The sequence below is a fragment of the Cynoglossus semilaevis genome, chromosome 14 (genome assembly GCF_000523025.1).
Source record: "Cynoglossus semilaevis isolate Cse_v1.0 chromosome 14, Cse_v1.0, whole genome shotgun sequence".
NCBI lineage: Eukaryota > Metazoa > Chordata > Actinopteri > Pleuronectiformes > Cynoglossidae > Cynoglossus > Cynoglossus semilaevis.
The window spans coordinates 24077245-24103363 of NC_024320.1; the positions used below are offsets into that span (position 1 = coordinate 24077245).

The 26119-nt window shown below is 39.5% G+C and overlaps 1 protein-coding gene across 4 annotated transcripts in view; it reads right to left on the bottom strand.

Moving 5' to 3' along the window:
* The window catches only part of rgs3a (regulator of G protein signaling 3a), a 138141-nt gene that overhangs the window by 8514 nt on the left and 103508 nt on the right, over window positions 1-26119 (bottom strand). For 3 of the 4 annotated variants that reach the window (XM_025062383.1, XM_025062382.1, XM_025062385.1), the window contains one exon: window positions 7491-7564. In XM_025062383.1, the coding sequence (XP_024918151.1) occupies window positions 7491-7564 (74 nt within the window). Of the gene's footprint in view, window positions 1-3501; window positions 3676-7490; window positions 7565-26119 lie in introns of those variants that run through there. The other variant, XM_025062384.1, reaches the window with a different exon arrangement.

A 26119-nucleotide genomic window follows, 5' to 3' on the forward strand; every position in this document is an offset into this window, starting at 1 on the left:
ATAAGTGTTGGAGAAGTATATATAGATACGTTTGGCCTGACAAAGGCACAGATTCTGTCTATTTATCACGGCTGTGGAAAAGCATGAGCTCCAGTGGGAAGGATGTGGCACTGATGTCATAACAACAGGCACTTTAAGGCAGAAGTATGTTTCTTTCCTGCCACCATGTGGGTGTCACTAGACACTACAAACACCGACTGCAGCTCATTGGTTTATTTCAGTCCTGGAAACAACTCATGGATTACATCATCATCGCAGGGTTTTTTGTTGTTGTTTTTTTTCAACATTCTCAGTTTAGTTTCAGACAAAAAAAACTTTAAAATCTTAAAATAGAAAAGTGTAATTTATTTCATATATGTGGAGGTTGTGAGTGTAAGTCGGGCCAGTTTTAAACTGCCTGGATGATTGTAAACTCAAAGCGGACTGACACGTTCCATGCCTCCTGTCATCCTCCAGATGAGGAGAGTTTCCAAAATCAAGAGCCGCGCTCAAACTAATGTCCTAAACAAAGGAAAAAGACCATTAACACGACATGCAAACCGTTCTGGACGAAACTTTAAACTCACAGTCGTCCACGGCTGGAGTGACACACACCAGACGCAGGGAGGAAACACTTCTAATTTGAGGGCTTTTTTTTTTTTTTAATTTGATGTAAAACGCCCAGATTTACCTGCTCCTGTTTCAGATCAGGAACTGAAAGTAGTCTCATGCTGGACTATTTTTAGACTCGCACTAATGACTTTACAGCACCCCCCCACCCCCCACCCCCAGTTCTTAACAGCTCTTCTCACAGTTTCACGTTTGACAGGTTCCATTAAGTTTCCCATTCACTCAAGCTGCTAACAACCCCCTGTCATTAGAGCTGTATTATCACATTTCATTTATAACATACACCGAGTCCTAATTTCCATCTGTTTAATATAATCACGTGAACAAAAGTAAGGAATTACCATAATGACTGTCCTCAGCTGACATATCAATAAAGCCCTCTACACCGTGGATTTGTTTGGCACACATGACGGGTTTCGCACACTTGAGCGTCTGCTTTGGCTCAACAGGACAAAAAGCACTTAGAGTGTTTGAGTGAAAAAGTGAGAGGTCTTCAGCTCCGCAATTATCTGCAGGTTCCCGTTCTCTTTATTCCCTCTTTGCTTGGCTCACATTAGATGCGCTAATAGCACCCTGCCGGATATTCCTGGTGTTCGGAAAAAGTAGGCCGCACTCTCAGGGAAGTGCTCAGAGAGCACGCGGGGAGAAGCTGCAGACAGACACGCTGCGGATCAAAATGTACCGCGCGAATTCTCGACCCCATTTGAACGGATGTCATCGGATCAGGACGTCAGTGTGGACAAATATCTGGACAACTGTGACAGCATATACAGGAACACGGACGCAGGGCCGAAATGTTGCAGCTATGCTAGGTTTTAGGATTAGAACTTGTCCTTCGTTAGCCAAAGTAAAATATTCATTTGAGTACATTTATCTAACCTGCAAAATGTGGTGCAACATGTTTACTTTCAGTGTGTTAATATTTGGTTGTTTTGAGGTGATCAACTGGCTGTTTGACAGTTAGCAAAACGTGTCTGAGTGCTCGCATGTTGCTAATTCTAATGCTAACGCTTTTTTTCTAATTCCAGTTTAATTTCCCAAATTAAAACCTAGAATTAAGATTTTGCTCATCCATTTGGAAAAACTCAAATCAGAAATCTAAACGTATGATTTCCATGGCATCAGCTAGCATTAGCATTTTTTGTATTCCAGCAGTGTCATTTAGAACTGATTTAGTATCTCATTTCAAATTGTAACCCTGTTTTCTTTAAGCACTTGCGGGTGGCTGTTAGCATGCAGCTAACGCTTCTCAGCGGGTGATAATGCTAGCTACTTCACTCCTTGATATGTTTTCTCATGTATCTCTTGTTTTCGAGTAGGAGTACTTTGTTTAGTACTAATTCAGTTGGGCTAAATGCCCAAAGAAGAAAATATAACAAAAAAAATGTTAGAATTACTCATTTTTTGGATGTGGGAACTGGATTTAAGTTTCTAGACAAGCCATAGAAACATCATACAGAATTTCACAAAGAAGGAATTTTCTGATGGAAGTATTTATATTTCAACTATGGATATAAGGTGAAAAACCTGTAATCTTTTTATATATAGTCTTTTTTTTTAATTTGTCTTATAAATTTATCCTAGGTTGGAAGTCAGAACATTTGCGAGTATGACATGCTGGAAACATGCTGAATAAAAAACATGAAATAATTAAATGTGTGCATTAATGTGCATGACATGTGAAGGCTGCTTTTGAGTATGACTTAAAACTGACCAAATGTTGCTAAGGCATTTTAAGTACTTTTGGAAAATGATCTCTTTAGAAATAGAAACATACAGATGATCAATCGAATTCCCCCTGGAAACATGCTGAATAAAAAACATGAAATAATTAAATGTGCATGACATGTGAAGGCTGCTTTAAAATCGGTACGAAAGTCACACGGAGCAGAAAGTCCCGCTGTCATTTTACAGGATATAATGAAGATTTTTTTTAAAATCGGTACGAAAGTCACACGGAGCAGAAAGTCCCGCTGTCATTTTACAGGATATAATGAAGATTTTTTTTCCATTTGGTGTTTTCATCCCTGCGTCCCACAGTTAAGTGAGCTGTGTGCACAGAGGAGGGATTGAAATCCAGACGGTGGCAGTGAAAACGTTGCAGCGTGTTTTCATCCCTGCTGCTGCTGCTGTGTTTACAGAAGCCTGTAAAGTCAATAGAGAACGCAACGCACAAATAACGCCGCGCAGTGTCCGAGGCAGTTTGTGCACTGGTGTCTGTGTTGGTGTAAAAGGTCAAGGGTTGTGACGGCGTGTCTCCAACACTCTGAACAGCGTTCACACTTTTGGGAACACAGAAAGAATCCTGATTTTCCTGGCAGTCTTGACAGATGAAGCAGCACAACAAGAGAGTGGAAGCAGTGCTTTTTCTGTACATCTATAAATGAAAAAGCAATATCAATCTTCCAAGAACAACGACAAGGGGAAGTGTCCTATATCTTGTCCATTAATATACCACCAGCACATTCATAGTCTCCCTCCATCAAGAGCGACAGGCGCTTTATTTCTGAGCAAACTCTCTCTTTTTTTGCCATCAAAACCACATGAGCAATCCTATTCCTGAAATTGAGGCTATGTATAATAAGATAGAGGGGCAGCCTCAAGTGAGAAATTATCTCTCCTTCCTCTAAAATAGCCGGAGCACTGTGGCCTCATGAGGGATTCTTTTCCCTCACTGTGACTATCAAATGAGCTGCATGTAGAGGTCAGATTGCTTCCTACCAGCTTCAGAGCAGCTTCACCCCGTGGGACATCAAACAGCGCCCCCGGGTCACACTTTTCCTAACCCTCCCACACTGATACACTTCTAATTCCCGATCACACCAAACCGACTCCCAAACGAAGCCATGCACACACACACACACCCTCGACCACCCTCTGCTCTGCTCTTACCTTTCCAGGTACTTCTCGGAGAAGTCGACCATAGCGTGGAACATGGGTACCAGCCAGTGTGCGCTTTCACTTGGCATGTGTGTAAAGTTGACAGCATGTAAACGTGTGTCAGGAGAGTCCCACTGCTCAAGGCCCAAGGGTTGTTTAACAATCACATTCCTCTAACCCCTGAGCTGCTCTGTGGAGCATTATATAGTCCTGGGGGTCTGGGGAAGGCGGACCCTGGGCTCGCCCAATCACTACACAGTTTCAAGAGGGGAAAGACTCCTTTCAGTAAGGCAGAACCAGCTTTGCAGTTTTCTGGGCAAGGAAAGTAGAACTGTATTGGCCGTTTTAAGCAACAACAGTTGGAGACTGTAATGATGTCACAAATGATATGCAGCGCCACAACGTTATAAGAACCGTCAGCTTTATATGTGTACCATATATTATGGTATACCTAGGGATAGTTCGATCCGATACTCAAGATCCATCAGGAAAACATCAGAAATGTCAGGACTGAACATCGAAAAAAAAGCAACTATGACCCGTCTGATCCGATACCTAAGCCCAAACGACCCGTCTGATCCGATACCTAAGCCAAAACATTGACCTTAACTTTGCAAGACATGCTGCAAAAATATACTATCGGCTCAGCAATGGCAGCCCGCCCCATGCTGGAGGAGAAAAGAAGGTTCACATCAGTATAGGACATAAAAAAGTTGTATAAAGTCATCCCTAATATCTAAATAGGGTGGTGGTTTTTCATTGGATGGTGGTGACATTTTCCAAAATCAAATTAATGTGATTTAGCTGTTAACGGAAAATGTCTTGATTTTCGTTTTAAAGAAAAAAGTCGGCTTCATAATAATAATATTCATAACAATATTTACCTCAACCAACTCTGCACAGCATCAAAGATGCACCACATCTATGATAAATAACATGAGATAATCCACATCTCTAAAAACCATCATTATGTTTTACAAACTTTCTGTGTCGTATCACGAAGCTCCCGTTAAGCTAATGGTTTGGTTGGGTTTATTGCTTTATTGCTACTTGAGAGGGAGAGAAGGCAAGTGGAGCCTTGCTGGGAGTGACTGCGTGCGGAAAAGGAACACCTGGACTAAGTAAAAACAAAGGCTGGTAATGGAGGGGGAGAGAAGAGACACTGGGGGACAATCCCAGGAAAAACAGATGTTCGGATGCAGCAGAACAGGCAGAAAACTGCGTACAATGGAGATGAGAGGCAGAGATGACGTGATGAAAGAGAGAAGGAAGCGCGGGAGTATTGTATGATACCTGACTGAGAAGGAAACAGGTCTCATAGCCTGTCTTTAGCATTCGAGAAACTCTTATTTTCCTGATAGCTGCTAATAAGCTAGCTAGCTAGCGCTAAGCACCAATTATTTTTGAATTGTTTAAATTACATGCTATTTTAAACAGTGTTGTTTTAGAGAAGATAACTAAGACACTGACACTAGCTTTCCTTACACTACTTCAAAATTAATGCACGAGAAAGCAGTTAGCTATTAGCTGTTTGGGGCTAAACCACGTCAGCAAGCAGTACAGTAGCAACATCATCTATAATCAAAACACAAGCGTCATATTTTCTTAAAGTACGTTGGAAGTTGAAAAGCACAACCTTTTTTATTTGATCTGGTAAAATGAGCGTTTCAAAATGTATTTTTTAACTGAAACATCTGTGTGTTTTTACCTATTTTTCGGCTTTCGGTTAGCAAGCGTGCTAACCGCTAGACTATGGAATCTACTAGTACTATCATCATTATCATTAGGAGACTGGTGGTCAAAACATGTTTTGTTTTACCACCTCTCTAGAACAGTACAAAACAGTACTGAGAAAGTTAAATATTTTGCTACTACTGAACACACCGTCCAAGTTCAGTTACCTTTGCTTTAGCTATAAATAGCAACGTGATTTCACCACACCGACAAAGATCTTCCTACGTGTTACACATCAGTCTCTGACATATGGAGTGAATGATTTCATTTCCTTTATGTTTGGTTGTATAGGATCAGGAAGGGCCCAAGATTTCTATCTGTTGCAGCAACATATTGGATTTGAATCCCACGGAGACACACAGAAGGATTTTGTTTTTGTTTGTTTGACTTAATATGATGGGACAGATTACGCCTTTAATATTTCCAATGAGGAACAGTGAAATAAAGTGGATAGGATTATTCAACACCATGACAACAGCCAGTAACCACGAGCATTTGGGGGAAAATAAATAAGAGTAAGCAAACATCAACTGTTTCCAGCATGTTGATAGAGGTTGATGAGTTTTCCTCTTTTAAATGGAGTCATGATGACAGAAGAGGTTCGCATCAATGACAGCAGTCCAATTTATCTCAGACAAAAGCTTTTCTTCCGTGCAGCTTTCATCGCAGTCATAACCAGGCTGTGAGATGGCAGTTAAACAGCAGAACCCACAGACAAATCCATTCAAATGAAGAGGCGCTGCACCTGGCACAACGTCACACACAGTGTTAACGCTATTAAAGAGACAGAAATGTGTCAAAGGTCTTATTGGTATAATAAAATGTGCGCATTCGTTGGAAATGTATATATATGTATGTATATAGCTATGTATGTTTGTATATATGTATATATTTATATAGATGTATACATATAGCTATGTATGTTATATATTTATATAAATTTAAATTCCAATTATATATGTATACATTTATGTATGTAATATATGTATACATATATGTATGTATGTATATATTTAAATTCCAATTATATATATTTATATATATATAATTATAATTAACATATATGTATATATTATATACATATATGTATACATAGATGTATGTATATAAATATATATTTATATATATTTAAATTCTGTACGTACATACATACATATGTATGTATATATTTATATAAAGTACATTTAAGTTCCAATTATATATATATACATATATGTATACACAGATGTATGTATATAAGTATATATTTATATATATTTAAATTTCAATTATATATATCTATATATATATACGGATGTATGTATGTACGTACGTACGTATGTATTTATATATATATTCAAATTCCAAACTGATCTTTTCACCAATTTCTTTCAAAACTGAAACCTTGAATCTTTTCATTTTCTGAAGCAAAGAAAGTGTTTTGCTGCAGCTGACAAAGGCAGCCTTCTCACAGCACTGAGCAAAAACTGTGGAATCTTAATCACTTAATCTACTGTTTAAACGCAGCTTGTGCTGAAAATGGGCAGAAGTCGGACCCAAGGACAGCAGTGAGTGTTTGGGTTTTTTTTTCTTTTTTATTGTCCTCGCTGTGCTTTTATTGTCCTCCTGGTGTGAAACGCACTTTCATCTGGATGAAGTGCGGCGTGAATAAAGATCATTCAACAGCTGATGAACCACTGAGGCGTCAACACACATCTTACACACACACAAACCCGGCTAAGCAAACGACGCATGTGAACACACACACACACACCTCTCACACTGCTGTATAAGTGTGAGACCCATATGGTGCCACGCTCTGCGACAGCACACACATCATTTATCACTTCATTAGGTCGATTATGAAGAGTGTAAGATGATTAGCTTTGAGTGTTGCTGCCATCCTTAGCATAAAACGTGATATATATATATATATATATATATATATATATATATATATCAGACATAAACTGTTCCAGACACGTATTCTCACGTGTTCTTACATTATTTACTGCAAAAAGTTTTTTTTTTAATTCTGCTGCAGTTTACCCCATCTACCACTAGTGCCTGTTAAAGTAACCCCATGTGGACTGATACAAAAGAAGCCGTTATCAATAACCATCAGTTGAGACACATGTATCAACACCTTTTTAACATAATGACCGAAGGGTGGGAACGACTGAAGATCACTCACAAAACACCAGGACTTAACGCTGTCTTAGTTTAAAATGCGATTCTCATGACAAGTTTTCAAAGGTGATGTGACTGTTTTGAGTTTCTGTACTTACAGGTTCTTGGATTTCTTCTTCTTCTTTGTCCCGTCCGGGCCGACCTCACAGCTACAGGGGGATCCGGAGCTCAGCTGAGGGGAGAAGGAGAGCACACACTGCATCATTTGCCCTCCTTACAAAGAGAAGAAGAAGAAGAAGAAGAAGAAGAGCATGTGGTAGCCTCATTCACACATCATGGCTCTGTGGCCCTTGGTCTGCTGGTGTGATCGGTTGACTCTAGACTGAAACTTCTCTAGAGGAGGTCACCACATCGGTCAAATCCAAGGTGAAAGTCCATCGTGACGATTGTAATGCAACGAAAAATAGCCCAAAAGGTAACAAAAATGTTTGAGGGTAAAAGCATGAAACCCTTGTTTCGGTTGGCCTCCAACTGAGGCCTGAGGTTTGAAGTGTTGAGTCTAGACCCCGGTTTCACGTTTCACTTTCTGCCCAGCCTGGATTTTGATTGGCTGTGAGAGGAAGGGAAGTTGCTCCGGGGTGGAGAAGGGGTCAATCTCCACTAATCTGGTGGCCCGAAGCTGCCCCATTGTATGTGTGTATGTGTGTGTGTGTGTGAGGGAGACTCATAATAATGGGCCATTGTATTACAGGAACCCAGTGTTGAACCTGAAGTAGATACTGGTCACAGCTGGTAACACATGGTGGAGGGTCTGCTCTGTGTTTGTGAGTTTCAGCCTTCACATTCTGGAGTGGCTTTTTAAGGCCTCCAGATAGTGACAGACAAGAATGCTCATTCTTGTGAAAAGTGTCATTTGAGGTTGTGGTTTCCTTCAGTGGAGACGAACAGTAGCTGGGATTGACTCAGATTTAATGACTTCCCGAAATGACAAGATCTCACTGTGGGGTGGGAAAGAAAAAACAAAAAAGAAAAAAGCATCTGTTCAATTTCCTGAAACAGACGCTCATGTGACTGACTTTAACCTTTACATGTGAAAAAAACACTGAGTCATTTCTGGATGAGGGGCGAGAAATACAATTTCAATTGGGCTGAAGCCGCACATGTCCTGATTCCAAGTCGATGATTATGAAAATGGACATGTTCCAAGGAGGGATTCATCTAAGAAGCTGCAGAACTGCACGAGACCACGTGATGTAGGAGAGTATTTCTGATATAGAAGCAGGAAATGTTTCATCACAACAATAACTACAACGTGAGGTCACCGAGGTGTTTCAATATATGGTTCATAAAACAACAACACAGCATTTCTACAGTAACACTCGTCCATCTTTGGTTTCACTCTGGTCCCATTTATTTAAGAGTTTTTTGCACCACTGTGGACAACGCAGGACAATTACCCATTTGACCAGTGGTGGGGTGTTTGAGCAGAGGTCAAGATGTGCACAGTGAAACACAATTTCATCTTTTTTATGGGAATTTGACTTCATATAGTTTTTATAGGATTCTTGGTATTTTCTTTTAAATACAGTTTTGTTTTTGGTGGCAGTTTTGGCAAAGCTTTTCAGCAATGTTTGTTTTTTAATTTTTATTTCTGCTTTAGTTAGATTAAATGGTCTGTACTTACAGTACGAAGCACTCTTCTGGTCCCGATGACCAATGAAAACGCACTACAGGTCGTGCCCACCTATGACGGGGCTGGTCTATAACTCAGTATGTCTGAAATCTGAAATTGAACCCACAACTCCATTCACGGAAAAGAGGAGCAGGTAAAAATGATAGGTTTTCAAAATAAAATACCATGTAAATTGGTCCTTGTTAGGGTTTGTTGTTCCCTATAGGGGGCGTCACAGTAGATCACGTGCCTCTATGCTGCTCTATACCCCGCCTCCTCATCTTTTACACCGACCATCTCCAAGTCTCTCTCACGCAAATCATCCTGTAAAGAAAATGGACCACAGCCTGGTACTGGTCCCTGCCCCAGCGGTTGGAGACCCCTGCTCAAGAGGTGGCGCCGTATAGCTGAATATCATCAGTTTGGGGTTAACGTCTAGACAATTGCCGATATGTGACCTCTGACCTTTGAGTTCACACAGGGCCTCCTCCACCCATTGTGAGTGTGGACGATCTGAGGCGATGATGTCGAGTCTCCAGGGAAAACACTTCCTTCTATTATGCACTGCTTTAGTGTATGGTGAAAAACAATAGAGAGGGGCTTTTCAGACCCAACATCCGTTCAAGGTGCAACAGTCGTCTACACCAGTCACACAATGGTGTGTCACTCACTGCTGGAGCGCTAGGGTCTGCTACACAAACAGGGCTGTGTAATATCGCAGTATTTTTCTGAATATGAAATACTTCAGTAAATTTTCAAGGTTCATGTGATGACTTTTATTTTCTCTTTTTGAACTTTGTGTTATTTGATGTTATTGATTTTGATGTCGGCCAACCGATCTAATATTAGCATAATTATATAATGTCGGAAAGAATCATTAATATTTTTTCCTCCGATAATGAAAACCCTGGTTTTCATCCAGATGATGTGACCCTAAAAATAGTTTTGATGTGAAAGTGAATCATTGTCATTGTGACACAGCACACAATGAAATGCGTCCTTAAAATTGGACAACATTGGCATATCGGATATCGGCAAAAAGTGTAGTGTCAGTTCAATAAATTTGATTGGTGGATCTTTTGTTGGGCGACGGAGGCAGGTGGGGCTTAAAAAAATCTCCACTCGTTCAAAGTGTGGAATGACTAAAAAAGTTTAAGAAGCACTAACTTACTTGAACTTCAATTTCATCTTTTACACCGACCATCTCCAAGTCTCTCTCACGCAAATCATCCTGTAAAGAAAATGGACCACAGCCTGGTACTGGTCCCTGCCCCAGCGGTTGGAGACCCCTGCTCAAGAGGTGGCGCCGTATAGCTGAATATCATCAGTTTGGGGTTAACGTCTAGACAATTGCCGATATGTGACCTCTGACCTTTGAGTTCACACAGGGCCTCCTCCACCCATTGTGAGTGTGGACGATCTGAGGCGATGATGTCGAGTCTCCAGGGAAAACACTTCCTTCTATTATGCACTGCTTTAGTGTATGGTGAAAAACAATAGAGAGGGGCTTTTCAGACCCAACATCCGTTCAAGGTGCAACAGTCGTCTACACCAGTCACACAATGGTGTGTCACTCACTGCTGGAGCGCTAGGGTCTGCTACACAAACAGGGCTGTGTAATATCGCAGTATTTTTCTGAATATGAAATACTTCAGTAAATTTTCAAGGTTCATGTGATGACTTTTATTTTCTCTTTTTGAACTTTGTGTTATTTGATGTTATTGATTTTGATGTCGGCCAACCGATCTAATATTAGCATAATTATATAATGTCGGAAAGAATCATTAATATTTTTTCCTCCGATAATGAAAACCCTGGTTTTCATCCAGATGATGTGACCCTAAAAATAGTTTTGATGTGAAAGTGAATCATTGTCATTGTGACACAGCACACAATGAAATGCGTCCTTAAAATTGGACAACATTGGCATATCGGATATCGGCAAAAAGTGTAGTGTCAGTTCAATAAATTTGATTGGTTGAATCTTTCGTTGGGCGACGGAGGCAGGTGGGGCTTAAAAAAATCTCCACTCGTTCAAAGTGTGGAATGACTAAAAAAGTTTAAGAAGCACTAACTTACTTGAACTTCAATTTAATTTAAGAAAAATCTACTCTTTATACTTTCTTATATACTACTTATACTTCTTTCATTTTGCCTCTGCTTCAGTTTTGTTAGCAAAGCAGCACCAGTCAAAAATACTAAAACAAAGTTGTGTTTTTGTTTTTAATTTTGGATGAGGAATGTGTCAGTCTTGACACTTATTGAGGCAACAAAAGAACAGAACAACAAGCAGCAAATGGCCATCTTCACCTTGACAATCATCTACTAGGACGCAGCATCCATCTGCTGCGTCTGTTTTTTGTTTTTTTTTTACCTGTAACCTCCATCTGTGATGCCTGTCGTCACAGTGAAAGGCAGACAAACTGACATATTCCAGGATTTTCTCCCCAAAGTCACAGTTGACTGTGAAAGTGAACGAGTGCGGTGTCATGTAGGACTAACCCTGTCTAAAAATACGCACAGGCTAAGAACAGGAACCAAATATATTTAGAGCTGCTGTTTGACAAGGATAACAGCCTGTCAGACAGGAGAGAGAGAGAGAGAGAGAGAGAGAGAGAGAGAGATAATAATAATGGAAAATATTAATTAAAATTGTGACATTTTTAATCAAGCGCTGATACATTGGTGAAATTTAGGCTGGATAATTGACGCCTGTGGTTATTCACACAAAAGATGTTGAAGGCAGGACATGTAGCCGTTGTTCGCTCCGTGTCATCCATCATGTATTAAGGACAAGATAAATATATATTATATAACGTACGCCACTGAGATTAAATGTAAATAAATCATCCCTCAAAGGAAGCCACAGGGGGCGTGTGCACAAAACAAGAAGACATAAATCATGAAAATAAAACCGTCTCTGTGGAAACGTCAGCTCAGGTTTCCACGAAAAAAATCATTGGAAAAATGACATTAAAAAAACACAACAGCGTTTTCGCTCTCCTGTTTGTACTCATGTCGCCCCGAGGACGGGATTAGTCAGGGGTATCAGGACAACAAAGGATACCGTGCTGCCACAAAGGAACAAAGGAAGCATCATCTGCTTGTCAGGTAAGGCTTTTGTTCAACTGGTTGTCTGCCTGTTAGAGGAGGACGCTGGTTCACACCACACTGTGATGTTCCAGCTGGACGAGGGCCACACAGAAACACACTCCACAGAGAGGGGTTGGTTATTTTAAAGTGATGTACAGGCCACACATTCCCAAAGAAAGGGGTTGGTTTTTTTTTTTTAAGGGATGTACAGGCCACACATTCCCAAAGAAGTTGGTACACTATATGCAACAAAGCCCAAAATAGTTGACCAGGAAACACATTAGAACCTTTATTGACTAGACAGAAACAATGGAAATAATTGAATTTTTTTTCTCTGTCTGTTTGAATTCAAACTGTTATTTAGAATTATTTCAGAAATGGAGCCAAGAACACAGGCCAAAAAAAAAAATTATATGCTGAATATATTCAATGACGTCCACAACTGCTAATGTATATGTTACTTAGTACTACTTAGTAATTTCTAGTAGAGACGACAAGGGGCAGTTGCCAATGTTATCTTGTCACGGGGTATTTGTCATATGGGGGGGTGGTCTCCCTTGACAGGGTCTTCTGCTGCTGGGCCTAACACACAGGTTGTGGGAAAGGGGATCGGGGGATTAGAGGTTAGAGGTTAGCCTCGTCATGTCATGTAACGTGTGTCTAGTTCCAATTGTTGGAGACGTAGAAAAATGTATTTTGACTTGATGCAAAGTGTGAGTTTTGTTTTGGGGATTCGTGCAATCTTGCAGTTGGTAGTGATGAGGGGTCTTATGGCCACTAACCCAGGGCTGCAAACAGGTTAGGACCTGGTTCCACCACTGGTTCTATCCACTTTTGAGTCTTACCTTAATCTATTCCATTTGATGTGTCTTGGTGTAAAAAGAGAAACTAATTTGGTGGTGAGAAATATCAAAGTTCTGTTGAATCAATGATTTAGCAAGAAAAAAAAATTTTGATTTTTTTTTTTAGAATGTGAAATGAATGTAATAGAAAGTGGACTTGTTGAGTATCTCTCGTTTAAAGTAAATTAAACGTTAAAAGAGTGGTGACAGTACAGGTAACAGTAGTATAGGACTGCCAATCATGGAGTTACATGTAAAAAATATTACAATCATAATAGTACTTTCAGTCAGTTACAAAGATGTAATGTTTTTGTCTTCTCTTTTTCTTTGGTTACGTCGCCAAAGCGTTCCCACATGACAAAGAAACAAAGCCCTCGTCCACTTGGCCAGGCCTGTCTGGAAATGGTCAGTGCCGCATTAAAATGTCAGAATCTCTTCTAAATATAACTCGGCCGAGTGTGTGTTACCCACACGTGTGCATGTTTATGGTGTAAGACGGCTCACATGCCTCACTGGATACAGAAAGAAAACTCTGGATTTTTTTTCACCGTAGACCACATCAAGATACGAGTCCCCCGGGGCCTGAGCTGCTAACTGTTAGCCGTTACAGGAGAGTCGTGCAGATCCACAGATAAACAGCTTTAACCTGACTAGGTCTGGGCTGCGCACGTGTTTTTGTTACAAAACACTTCAACGTGCTAGCACATGTGTAGACATCATAACGACGAAGATGTTTCTGATGAAATCAAAACTACACAGGCGCACAGGTATTTAGGAGGATTACATACAGTATCGCAGTTACAGGAGGAAGCTAAGACGCTAAGTCAAAGATGGCTCCTTATCTCTACATTTTTAACTTTAAAATCAACGTTTCTTGAATAAACCAAACTTAATCTTTCAACTACCTTAAACACTCATCTCACTGCTCAACCCCTCCTTCTTTTTAAAAACAAACTGACAATATTGAAACTAAGCAGTCTATCGTAAACTATATTTGGCTAAGAATGTTAGTCCATTGCTTTGGCAATTTAATCTAAACTAATTTTAAAGTTTAAAAAACGTGTCTTGTTTTATCTTTTAAGATGAAAACTCAGACATACTGAAAGATTTTTCAAATTAAAACCACCTTAAAAGATGTTTACAGCTCCTTTATCCTCGTCATGCTAATGTTTTAGCCACGTGTCGCTACGCTAGCGCCACAGCACTTTTGGCTGGCTGTAATATACAAGACATAAGTATAAATATTAAGTATAGGTACATACACTAGTAAAATCTGTAGCAACAGCTAGCAAGATATTACTACTCATGATCTCTTTATCACTTCAGACATTAGATTTGTGCTCTGTTTGTGTTTGTTTTTAAGTTTCCACAAAGACGTGTGAACAATATTAGAAGAATGAAGAGGCAGCAGACAACAGCAGGTTAGCTTGGCTCTCAGTTAGATGATGATCACAGCCACAGTCAGTTTACCCCACACTGATCTAACAGACTGTGAAGCACATGCTAACAACAGGCTGTTGGATCCAACACCGCAGACGGTTTAATGTAGCAGCTAAAAAAGTTAAAACAGTTTTGGAGGTTTTTTTGAGGAATGAACTAAAACTCTAATATTTAGGGTATTCTTAGTTAGACCGTTGGGTTATCAAAAATGATCCTACGAATTAGCTTGTGGTTAGCACGCTCCCTTTACAGCAAGAAAAATCATCAGGTCACTACTTTATCCCTTGGTTTCACTGGATGGAGTTTGTTCTTCAAGTATCTGCAGATGTTTTCACTGGGTGAGTATAATCTGTTTAATTCAGTTTAGCCTGTTAGCATTAAGTCTGACTTAAGTTACGAGTGCTGTCAGTCATGTTTACGTTGACTTTTTTAACCCATGACAACAAATGAACACAACTCGTTGCTCTGAAGTATAAATACATTTTGTCCTAGTTTTTCCTGACCCAAACTGACAGACAGATCCTGGGTATATACAAGCCCCGAGGGAAGTCTGAAAACACGTGGTTCATTATTTAAAATACTTGTGTTTTTTTTTTAACAAAACTTAATGGCCTTCTGTTTGCATGACAACGGCAGTAAATGAGGCTCATAACTAAGTACAGCCGGTGTTTGATGATGATTTATGGTCACTTTTGTCTTTAATGAATCTGAATGTTCTTTTTTGTTTTGCTAATGTGCTAAAAGAAAGCAAATAAAAAATAAAAAAAGAGAGAGGAAAATAACAAAATCCAGAACACTGGCCGTCTCAGGGGCATTTACAGAAACAATGGACCTTTATAAGAGCAAATGGAAATAAAAAGATTTAATAAAGGCACAAAATGATGCATAAGAAAAGAAACTTGGAAGAGAGATCATAACACAAATGCTAACCTCAGCAGGGGAGCTGTGCTGATTATCAGACAGGCCAATCCATTTACTGCACATGAGGCTGAGGTCCAGTAAAGTTTCCACAGAGCCATGGCAACAGTTTACAACATTTAAACGTGGAGGTTTTTTAAGGTCGATTTTGAAAGTTCACCGTAGTTTTTCTTTTGTTCTGGTGTAAAAAAAAAAAACATCCCTGATCTGTTTTGTCAATATTTTCATTGATGTATATTTTTATAACTGACTGAATGTCTTCATTGTTTCCATTGATATTGCCGGAAACTTCCCAAACCCAATTCATTGTTGAATTTCATTGTTTCCACTGATATTGCCGGAAACTTCCCAAACCCATTAGAGAAGATTTCGGAGTAAAATAAACTTGCAATTGTCGCAGAGGCTGCGAGGTATTGTGTACGTGTGTGAAAGGAAGTTCAAGCTAAGGTGTTGTACACATGTAGATGCACATACTGTTCGTGTCAACTCCATTTATATTGAAACGCAATTAAATTACATAAAATGCTGTTAGTGGCATATCGTGTTGATAGGGGGCGATAAAACTGCATGTCTAAAGCCTTGCGGACCAGTGAGCGTCTTCCCAGTCCACTAGAAAAACCAACCAACAGTGAATTAAGAAAAAACAGTTACAGTTATTCACCACAGGCATGAATATCATCAGGAAAAGTAGAAACTGACGCTAGTTTTGTCTCGCTCTACTGTGTTTGACAACAACTGCTGACCTAAAGTGTGCATCAATTCTTGTATTTTCAACTCCCTCCCCTGCAGGGGGTGCTATACATGCTTGGCCTGGCCTGGCTGGCCCAAGAGAAGAATGCTCTGCTGTGATGTCATAGTTTATGGATGGATGGATGGATGGATGATAGGTGGATGGATGGATGGATGGATGGATGGACGAATGGATGGATGATAGATAGATAGATAGATAGATGATAGATAGATGGATGGATGGATGGATGATGGATGATAGATGGATGGATGGATGTATATATACACACACATATATATGTGTATATATATGAATATATATCAAACCTAATAAATATAGTGTACCATAGAATATTATCAGACATCTCCGCTGACATTTACGTTTCCACACAGTACCAAGTACTCTGCCTCAGTATTCAGTACTGCGTAGGTCACAGGATGCCAATGAACAACGTACACGGCGTCACATATATACTGTACCATAGAATATTATCAGACATCTCCGCTGACATTTACGTTTTCACACAGTACCAAGTACTCTGCCTCAGTATTCAGTACTGCGTAGGTCACAGGATGCCAATGAACAACGTACACGGCGTCACATGTGGGAACTGCTCTGACACACTGTTCTCTAACCTGTTCCTGGAACCAGTGCTGTCCATGAAAACACACCTGACACCTCCTGACCGGGTCGTGACCTTTCTGCTCCGCTCGGACTTTTAATGGCTGCAGCTTCTCCATCAGTGTCATTTACACTGATGGACCACCAGGAGCGCCGCACTAACTATTTGGAATTCCCTCCTGTCATAATAGAGAGTTATTTTCAGCACCGTGTCTGAACGAATAGAAAACTTCTTTTTTTTTTTCAGCCACTTTTTGAAAAAAGTCTAATAGTACAGATGACGAAAAAAAAACAAAAAAAACAAGACCAAATAAAGTGAACTGAATCACATTTAGGTAAGTTCTGGGAATCCACCAATGAAGTGAAATCCGAGTCCGTTCGTTTCACCTCGCTCGTTGCTAACAGGCTAAATCACTAAGATAAACAACAATTATTCACGCTGACCTTGTACGGGCTTCTCCGGGCACGACACCATCCACTGCTGTCATTAGGAAACCCAGTGTTGGTTGTTACAGCTGTGTTGATACAGTCATTTCTACAATGTATTACAACAAACTACGGACCTGACGTGGGTCAGGTTTACTGTAACAGTATAACAGTGGATGGGACGCAGTCGTGGGAACTCATGTATCAGGCAGGGATGTCCATGGGGACGGGAGGACAGCTGCAAATTACCGCTGCAGCCTGGAAATGATGGGGAGTGGGGGGGGGGGGGGGGGGGGGGCACAATCCATCACGTAAAGGTCTAACGGTGAGAGTAAAAACAACACACCTTGTTGTCATTAAAAATCTGACTTTATGAGACAAATTATATCCCACGTTTCCCTCAGAGAATTCCTTCATTTGTGATTTATTAAATGGAAAGAAAAGTTCAGTAGAAATGTGCTTTGTGGGTTCATTAAATATTTAAAAATATAAAATAACAACAACAAATTTGAGTAAATTTAGCTCATTTTAATTAGCATATTTTAATTTTATTTCAGCTGAATAATAAACTGCTAAAAAAAGTAATTCAGTTTGAGCAACTTAGTTTCACCTTATGACAAACTACTGCACAAATAAGAATGGAATTTGAATCATTTCACTTAGCAGATTGATAAAGGAAACTGGACAACTTAAGAGTATTTACTTTAGTAAAATGGTAAAACACTGAAAAATAAAAATAATGGAAAAAATATATAATTTGGAAGTATATATTTTGTGGATTGCTGAAGCATTAAAACACTATTAAAAAAAAAAAAACATAATTTGAGTTATTTACCCTGCATTGAAATAATGTATTGAAAGAAATTAAAATTAAATTTAGGGTTGCGGGTTTGATTCCAGACTTGATAAGTTAGATGTCGTTGCCTTTTCCTCCTCTTGTCTCATACAGATGACCAATGACGCTTTTTAATTTTGACTACATTTTCTGAAGACTTTTTTGTCCCACGACGTTTTCATTTGAACCGTGTTGAACTTTGATTTCACCTCCGTGTTCGACTGTTGCCTTGACCCTGTTCTCCTCCCGTGAGGACACCGTGCGTGTGTGTGTGTGTGTGTGTGTGCTCCCATCATCCTGCCACCATTGTTCACCTTGACTCCCGCCTCCGGGGAGTGCGAGTGATTAGAGCGTGTCCTGTTTTTTACATGTGCATCTGCACACATTCATGTGTGTGTCTCTCCGACTCAAACCCCAGCCAGGTCGTACGCGCTGACGTGGCCTTTGCGGCTGGCACGCAGATAAAGTACAGCGCGTTCCTGTTATCTCGCTGCGTGTACCAATTTTACTTTACAAAAAGAACACGGTGAGATTTGGACAAAACGATTTAGTCTCTAAAAGTAAATGCAGCCCACGCTGCGCTGCTGAAGTAGCAATCAGCTTCTAAAAATGGAGCAGATCTGGAGTGTGACCGGGGGCCAAGTGTGTTTTATGTCGTACTAATTACACACAAGATGCAACGTTAAATGAATAATTAGGTAGAATTAACGATGTGAACGGACCTTCATCACATTAGAGTAAATGAACTCCCTGTCATTTTACTGCTCAGCTCGATGAGCAGCTGTTGTAAAACTAAGTTGCTGAGATGAACAGAATGTGAATACTCCACTGGAAAGTACTGCGTGTGTGTGTGTGTGTGTGTTGTCTTATCAGTGATATAGGACTTCATACAAACTAAAGTGGAAAAGGTACTGCATAGTATCCAAACACCAAGGCTACTAAGATCTCCCCCTCGTGTTCTTACCAAAGGAGAGATTTTTAAAGTAATTTAAATATATTTATTTATGCATCTGTCCCTTTAAAAATGTGCAAAAAAGAGCAGAAAATTCCAACGTAAATTAGGAGTCAGGAGGCAAATTGTCACCAAATACTTAGAACGCCATGCTAAAATGAAAGTACTAAAGTTCACCAAATACGCCATGCTAAAATGAAAGTACTAAAGTACATGTAATGTTAAATATTTAAAATATTTTACAGTTGTATAAGTTATATTATACAGTATATGTATTTATTAAAGTAATGGAACAGCTTAATAAAAATATATTTAAATATTTGCCCAAATGTTGTTAAGATAGGAATTAGCCAGAATAATTAAATGTTAGCAGAAAAATTAGCAGAAGCTAAACTCATCCTGTACTGAATGTACTCTTTATATATGACACACAGATTGACAAACAAAATATCACTGAACTAAGTATTTGAACAACATACTACTATATAACATACTATTTAATTAAATACATTTGAATAACTGATAAAAATAAAAGGTCTGATTCCATGCGTTTCTCCACACTGGGATTTGAACGACTTCTGTGACCAGACCGTCTCACCGTCTGGTCACTCTGTGAACGCCTGTAGTTCCCAACATGACAAACAACGTTTTGGTAAAAACAACATCGATCACCAGCATGAAAAACGCGTGTGTGTGTGTGTGTGTGTATAGAAATAACTGTCCATCTATGTTTATGTAACCAAGCTGTGTCCAACACACAGTGCTATGGCAACAACGGCTGTAAACATTCAGTTTTCCTACACACAGCAGACACAAGTATGAACCTCAGCGTCCTCTGGATCTTGTCTGGATCTGAGTTTACGTCAGGAGAACGTCTCGTGGTACGGATGTCGTTCTCGCTGAAAACTGTTAGATACTTATTAGTACCAGGAACCTTAAGGTACCAGGTACTGCCATTTGAATATAGTGTAGGAACAAATCAGATGACACAAATTGTCAAACTCAAGGCCCGCAGGCCAAATGTAGCCCGTCAGATGATTTTATGTGGCCCACCAGGACTTATTATGTGTATGTTTGTCTTAAAATACATTTATCTGAAAGACAGAACTTCTGTATTTTGGTTACTGGATGGGTACAACGCAGGGGTTAAATTCTGTGCTTTACAATTCTTGAATTCCAATTCTAGTCAAGCGTACATTTACATTTGTTTTTTTTACCAAAAATGTATGTTGATTTTATCACCACATTTTAAACCAAATTACATTTTAAATTTCAGCCCATTGCATGAGTGAGTTTGACCTCTCCTGACCTCTAGAAAAACACAGCAGCTACACACCAGGGAGGAAGGTCTCTATGCATATTGCCACCTGGTGGACAGACGAAAACCTTTTTGCAGCCGTATTTAATTAATGTTTTTTTTTTACAAATCCCAAATAGCCGTAATTGTTTAAGGGTACTGTTGCGGTGTTTACCAGGTGAAATACCAGGTACACATTGGACTGACTGCTGGTCCAACGCCAGGTCACAGTCGTAATTCGTCTACTTGGAGTCTTTGAAAATAATGTGATGCCCAGTTTGGGATAAATTTCCTCACTAAAAGTCAGTCAAATGAAAACAGCCTGATCATAAAAATATTAAATATGAAACTCATCATTACATCATTCTGAACTAAATAAATTCATACTCTACAGTTCACCTTCAGCCAAACTGGAAATAAATAACTGAGATTAATAACACCGCAGGCACTCAGGATAAAAGTGTTGAAGTTTAAGAGAGAGCAAGTGATTTTTTTTTTTCACTCTCTGTGGGAGCTTCTTTGGCTCAGAGAGATAAGAGTGGGAAAGCTTCAAGCTCTTATGAGGTCATAAAGATAAAGAGGTTTCACTCCAGGGGGAAAAATAGCAAAAGGTTGGTGTAATATATTATTTTTCTTCCCCAGAAGAATTTAAACATTTCTGCAGACCATTAACCCATGTGTACACTTTGACTTTTTTTAAGGACTTCCTTTAAACCTTTAGTTTAACTTTTGATATACAGTATTGCAACAATTGTAGCAAAAACAGAAGTATTTTGCAGATTTCTGGCAGGAAAAAAAAAAAAGATTATATGGTAGTCTGCAGTATTTCATGTACTGTATCTGTGAAGATTAGATAAAGACAGTGCTTCCTGGCACGGTCTTCTAGAATTAATGTTACTGTACTTGTTCTCATAGGAACGAGGGGATTTTAAAAGTCACAAACCTTCGCGACCCAAGTCAATAGACCTGATACGTAAACTCCTGGAAAACATGATGCGAGACGACCGCAAAAAAAAAAAAATCTCTTGTGACCCACTTGAAGATCGCGACCCAGTCTTTGGGAAACAATGGTTTAAGAAACCACAATGTTCAATGTAAAAGTCTCTGCTGGTCAAAGGTCACCGTCGAAAAACACACTACATCAAGTGACTGCTGTGAAACCTTGGGATCGCAACCCTACATGGGGTCGCCTAGAATTCAAACATGGGCATCGGAAATGTTTATTAACTTAAAATATATAATTTCATGTTTGTTATTTTAACACTGACATCCACTAGAGGGCACTCTAGGCTTGTGTACCAGTATCTGCTGCTCCTGTACCACTGAAAAATGTACATGTTCGTTAATTTCACACTGACAGCCACTAGAGGGCACTGGTGTGAATTTTACTCCGGAACGATTTATATATGTTTTTTAACTTCTTCATAAAGCATTCTTTGGCTGGTGCGACTTATAGTCCGGAAAATATGGTAATTGATTTTTAAAAATATATATAATTCATTTTCTATTCTTTAAAAAAAAAAGTATTTGCAGAACAGTATAACAAACAAGAGCAAAAAAAATTCTGACGTCAAAATGGACTCAGAAAGAAATAAAAGTCGGGAACCACCGGGCTGAGTCTCAAGTCCATGTTTCAAATGCTTACAGTTTCAAACGTATTTAAATCCAAAATTGTAGTAGTCAGGAGAGTTAACAGGGTGATTGTGAGTGGAACGTAACATTTTTATGTGTCCACACTGTTGAAGCCAAGGCTGAAAATAACAAGATTGGAGCGAGTGCCTGGTGTAATAATGGAAACAGTTTGTGAGAGGAACACTGTGTTTGTTTGGGACGGTGTCAAAGAAAAATACTAATATTTGACTTCAGTATTAGAGGCGAGGGTTCTACTTGTATGCGAGGTAATAAACAAGTTAAACGAAGATAAAACTTTGTCACACATGCATGCACAAAGACACACTCTTTTCTGAGGGATTATAAAGGGGTGTCAAACATAAGGTCCGTGGGCCAAAACTGGCCCGCTTGGGGTTTCAAACCGGCCCGCTTGATGAATTTTGAAAATAAAAAAATATACAAACACTTCATGTTCAGGAAATGTTTTGTGCAATTATATTTCAATAAATATGAAGAGTTATTATAATTGGACTTAATTTCCGATGCCGATATCCACTGATACCGATATAGCAGGGCAGTGGTGGTCTAGTGGTTAAGGAAGTTAAGTGCAGCCTGCTCACTAAGGTGATGGGTTAAAGCAGTGTTTCTCAATAATTTTTTTGCCATGCCCCCCCTAGGGGGCCGAGGGGGTTTTTCCCCCCCCCCCCCCCCCAATTAAAATACGATTGCGCCCCTGGTAATATTTATTTATTTATCTGTACAAACCACTGTCTGAGTTGCTGGCAGCAGCATTCTACATACAATCCCCCGATTATCAAAATAGATTAATAAAATGAGCTGCAATGCTGCCATCTAGTGACTTTCACTTTCATGTACAGCCATTTTTCCCCAAAACTATTTTTAGGTCACACATAATTTGGCCAAAATCCAGGTATTGCGATATCGGGTTTTTATTATCGGAGGAAAACCCGATTACAATTCTTACAGATGTTACATAATTATGCTAACATCGGGGCGATATTATCGTACATCCCCAGTTCTATGCGGCCTCTAAACCAACATGAGTTTGACATCCCTGGACTAAAATCAAAGAACGTTTCTCCAAAGAAGTTTTTTTTTAGTCAAGTCATCTGACTAAGACGTGTCCGATGATTTCAGAGATTATATCGGTTTATGTAATTTATTCGTCCATTAAACGTTGGCTCGTTCCAATGTTGTGAAACGCTCGGTCAAACACTGCGGTGTCAAAAGTTCACCCACATGTTCTGTGAGTACATCTTGTTTTGACTGGACGCCGATCCAAAAGCATGTTCTCTCGGCTCGGTAAATATTTACACATTCGTTTCTAGAATTTTCCGGCTGGGTTGCGTCCCACGTGGACTTGAACCCTGCAGACCCTTTGTCCGTTTCTGGACACCCACTCTGCGCTCGCTCTCAATTTAGGACAAAAGCCCATGTTTACCAACGACAGCAGACGTTCAGTGGGTCACAGTGCCGTCACCGTGTTCTGCAGATGTTGGCAACGGGAAAAACACTGGCTCCAACATTTGAATTCTAAATTTGGAGGAAAACACTAGATAAGAGTGGAAAGGCTTCTGCGAAAAAGGCTTCTGTGAATGTGTTGTTGTGTTGACTAACTATTATTAGCATCATGTGAGGAACACATCACAACACACACTGTACATGTCCTTCACATCTTGTCCTAAGATAGTTGACACACTTATCCCTGTACAGGAGGTGGGAGGAGGAGAAGGGGGAGAGGAGTCACCTCACCCAATCTTTTATGTAGCAATTAAACCCTGTACACACAGTTACTCCGAAGTATTCTTTTATCGCTGTGAGTTGGGAGGATTAAAGGTCAACATCACAGAGACAAAGGTCAGCCTGTGGTCAGATGAAGGGCTGAGTGGTCACTTCCTATGTTGCTGTTTGGTTCAGGCCCCTCCCATATAACTGTACACTTGGTTTTTGTTTTGTAATTTATTTTGAATTTTTTTTTTTTGCACCATTGCTTTAATTACACTTTTCTACGAAAAGCCAAGAGTTTAAACTGAAAAGAAAAAGTCTTCAAACTAGAACACAAGGAATAACACTGAAGCTGGATGTCCTTTTTTTTTTTAGGACTTTATTAAAAGCCGTGAGGCAAATTAATCTGCATTCAGCCCATCTGTGGAACTTCAAAGTAATTAACACCAGATACCCAGGAGTAGTGGGCTGCACGTTGTTTAGTCTTACTGGGGAGGGAGAGCGGGTGTTTGTTCAACATGGACAAGAAAAATGACAAACCTGATCCACTGTCTGCACCAAAGGTTTGACTAATAACTGAGGGAAAATAAATTATTATAAGGTCACTTTTTTTTTACTAATACAATTGGGAAAAAAAATGTATAATGTAATGTTTTTAATAATAATAATAATAATAATAATAATAATAATAATAATAATAACAATAACAACAACAATAATAAGAAATATTATTAATAACACCATCATCATAATTATTATTGTTATTATTATTATTATTATTTCATATTATTTTTATATATTATTAACTAATATACAGATATTCAAGAATAAAATGTTTCCACATGATTACTGGTTCTGCTTAAACGTGGATGTTTTTTGTATTTGCCAAACAATCCTGTTCCTTTGTAATCCTCTTGTAATGAGACAGACTTTGTTTGTATTTGTATTTGTGTGTATTTGTGTGTGTGTGTGTGTGTGTGCATGCGTATGTGCACACGTCACACCACCATTTTCAAGTCTAGGTGCCAACGCTTTAACCTCATTTCTAATTTGCACATGTGCATTTTTGTGCAGCCCTAAGAATGTAAGCCATGACACAACCGCTGGTAAACACATAAACAATGTTTCTTCCTCACATCTGGACAAAGAGACAATATTTATCCTGATCCCAAACAAAGACCCAGGTCCTGTAAACACTATGTTTATCCCACATCTGTCCACAGGATTCTGCAACATCTGCTGGGAAGCTGTGGTCCAGTGGAATCTATCTATTCATATTATATACATATATACACATATATATACATATATATATATATTTCTGGATTCTCCACACGCCCATTCAACAAGACTGTTCTAAAGGACTGGTTTCGGTGCCTGTACCTTTAAATGCTAATGAGCCCCTGTTTGCTCCGCCCACCTTTTCCACAAGAGGAAGACCTGAGGACGGTTTCATTGGTCAAACAAACTTAAGTTTGTTATTTCAATATTACTTTTGTATTAATTTGTGCAGCCTCACTGACTGTCTCCCCCGTGTGGTTAGAGATGACAACGCACTTCTAGTCCCTCGAATGTTTACATAATTCACCTCATGTTCATTTAGCGCTGTGCTAAAAGAGCTGCTATGATTAGCTTTTGGGGTTGTGTGATGGCAGTGGCCGCGTGGGTCAGAGATACGGATATTATTATAATATAATCCTGGATGTTGTGACGTCACAAAGTGGCTGAAATTGTTTCAGTTTCAGATGATTTTGTCAGGTTATAAAACATCTACTTAGTTGTCGAAACTGGCACTCAAGGAATAAAAACGGCTCCTTCGAGGTTATTTGAATGTCAAACACGCTGTCGTAGGTGAACTGATCCATTGCGGTGTCTGTGCCGTAGACGAGAGGAGAGGAAAAACCATTTCTCTCAAGGACAGATCTCTGTTTTATCTCCCAGTGTTGATGGGGAGACACTAAAGACGTCAGGTAAAAAAAAAAGTGCAGAGTGGAAAGAAACAGGACCAGAACCGATGCTCAGTGAAAGGGCAAGTAAACAGTGCCAGGCAGACAGAAAGACACAGAGGAGAGACTCTGTGTGTGAGTGTGTGTGTGTGTGTGTGTGTGTGTGTGTGTGCATTCTGCAAACAACAGTATGGTCTCATGGAAACTTATATTGACGTCATGCTAATGATATTCAGTTGTTTAACTTGGTCAATATGTATTTAAAACAAACGCAGACTTAGGAGGTGTGTGAGATTTCTCTCCACGACTGTTTTCTTTCCTCCAGTTTAGATCTTTATAATATTGATCACTGTTTAGTAAACAATAAACCTATTTAATGGTCTAAGAGTGCAGGTTATTCTGTGTTAATTAAGGTCAGTAAGGTTATCTCAGTTCTCTCACACACACACACACACACGTACGTTCGCACACTTTTCCGACAAGAGATGTCGCAAGATTTACGAACAAGGAGGAGGAGGAGGAGGAGGAAGAAAGACAGCTGCAGGATGAGGAAGGGGAAGAGGAGGAGCAGGAGCAGGAACGAGTGATTATTTCAAATAATGGAAACATGGAAGAGTGTCTGTGACGCCAACAGGTAGTAAAATTATCCTTCAATCTG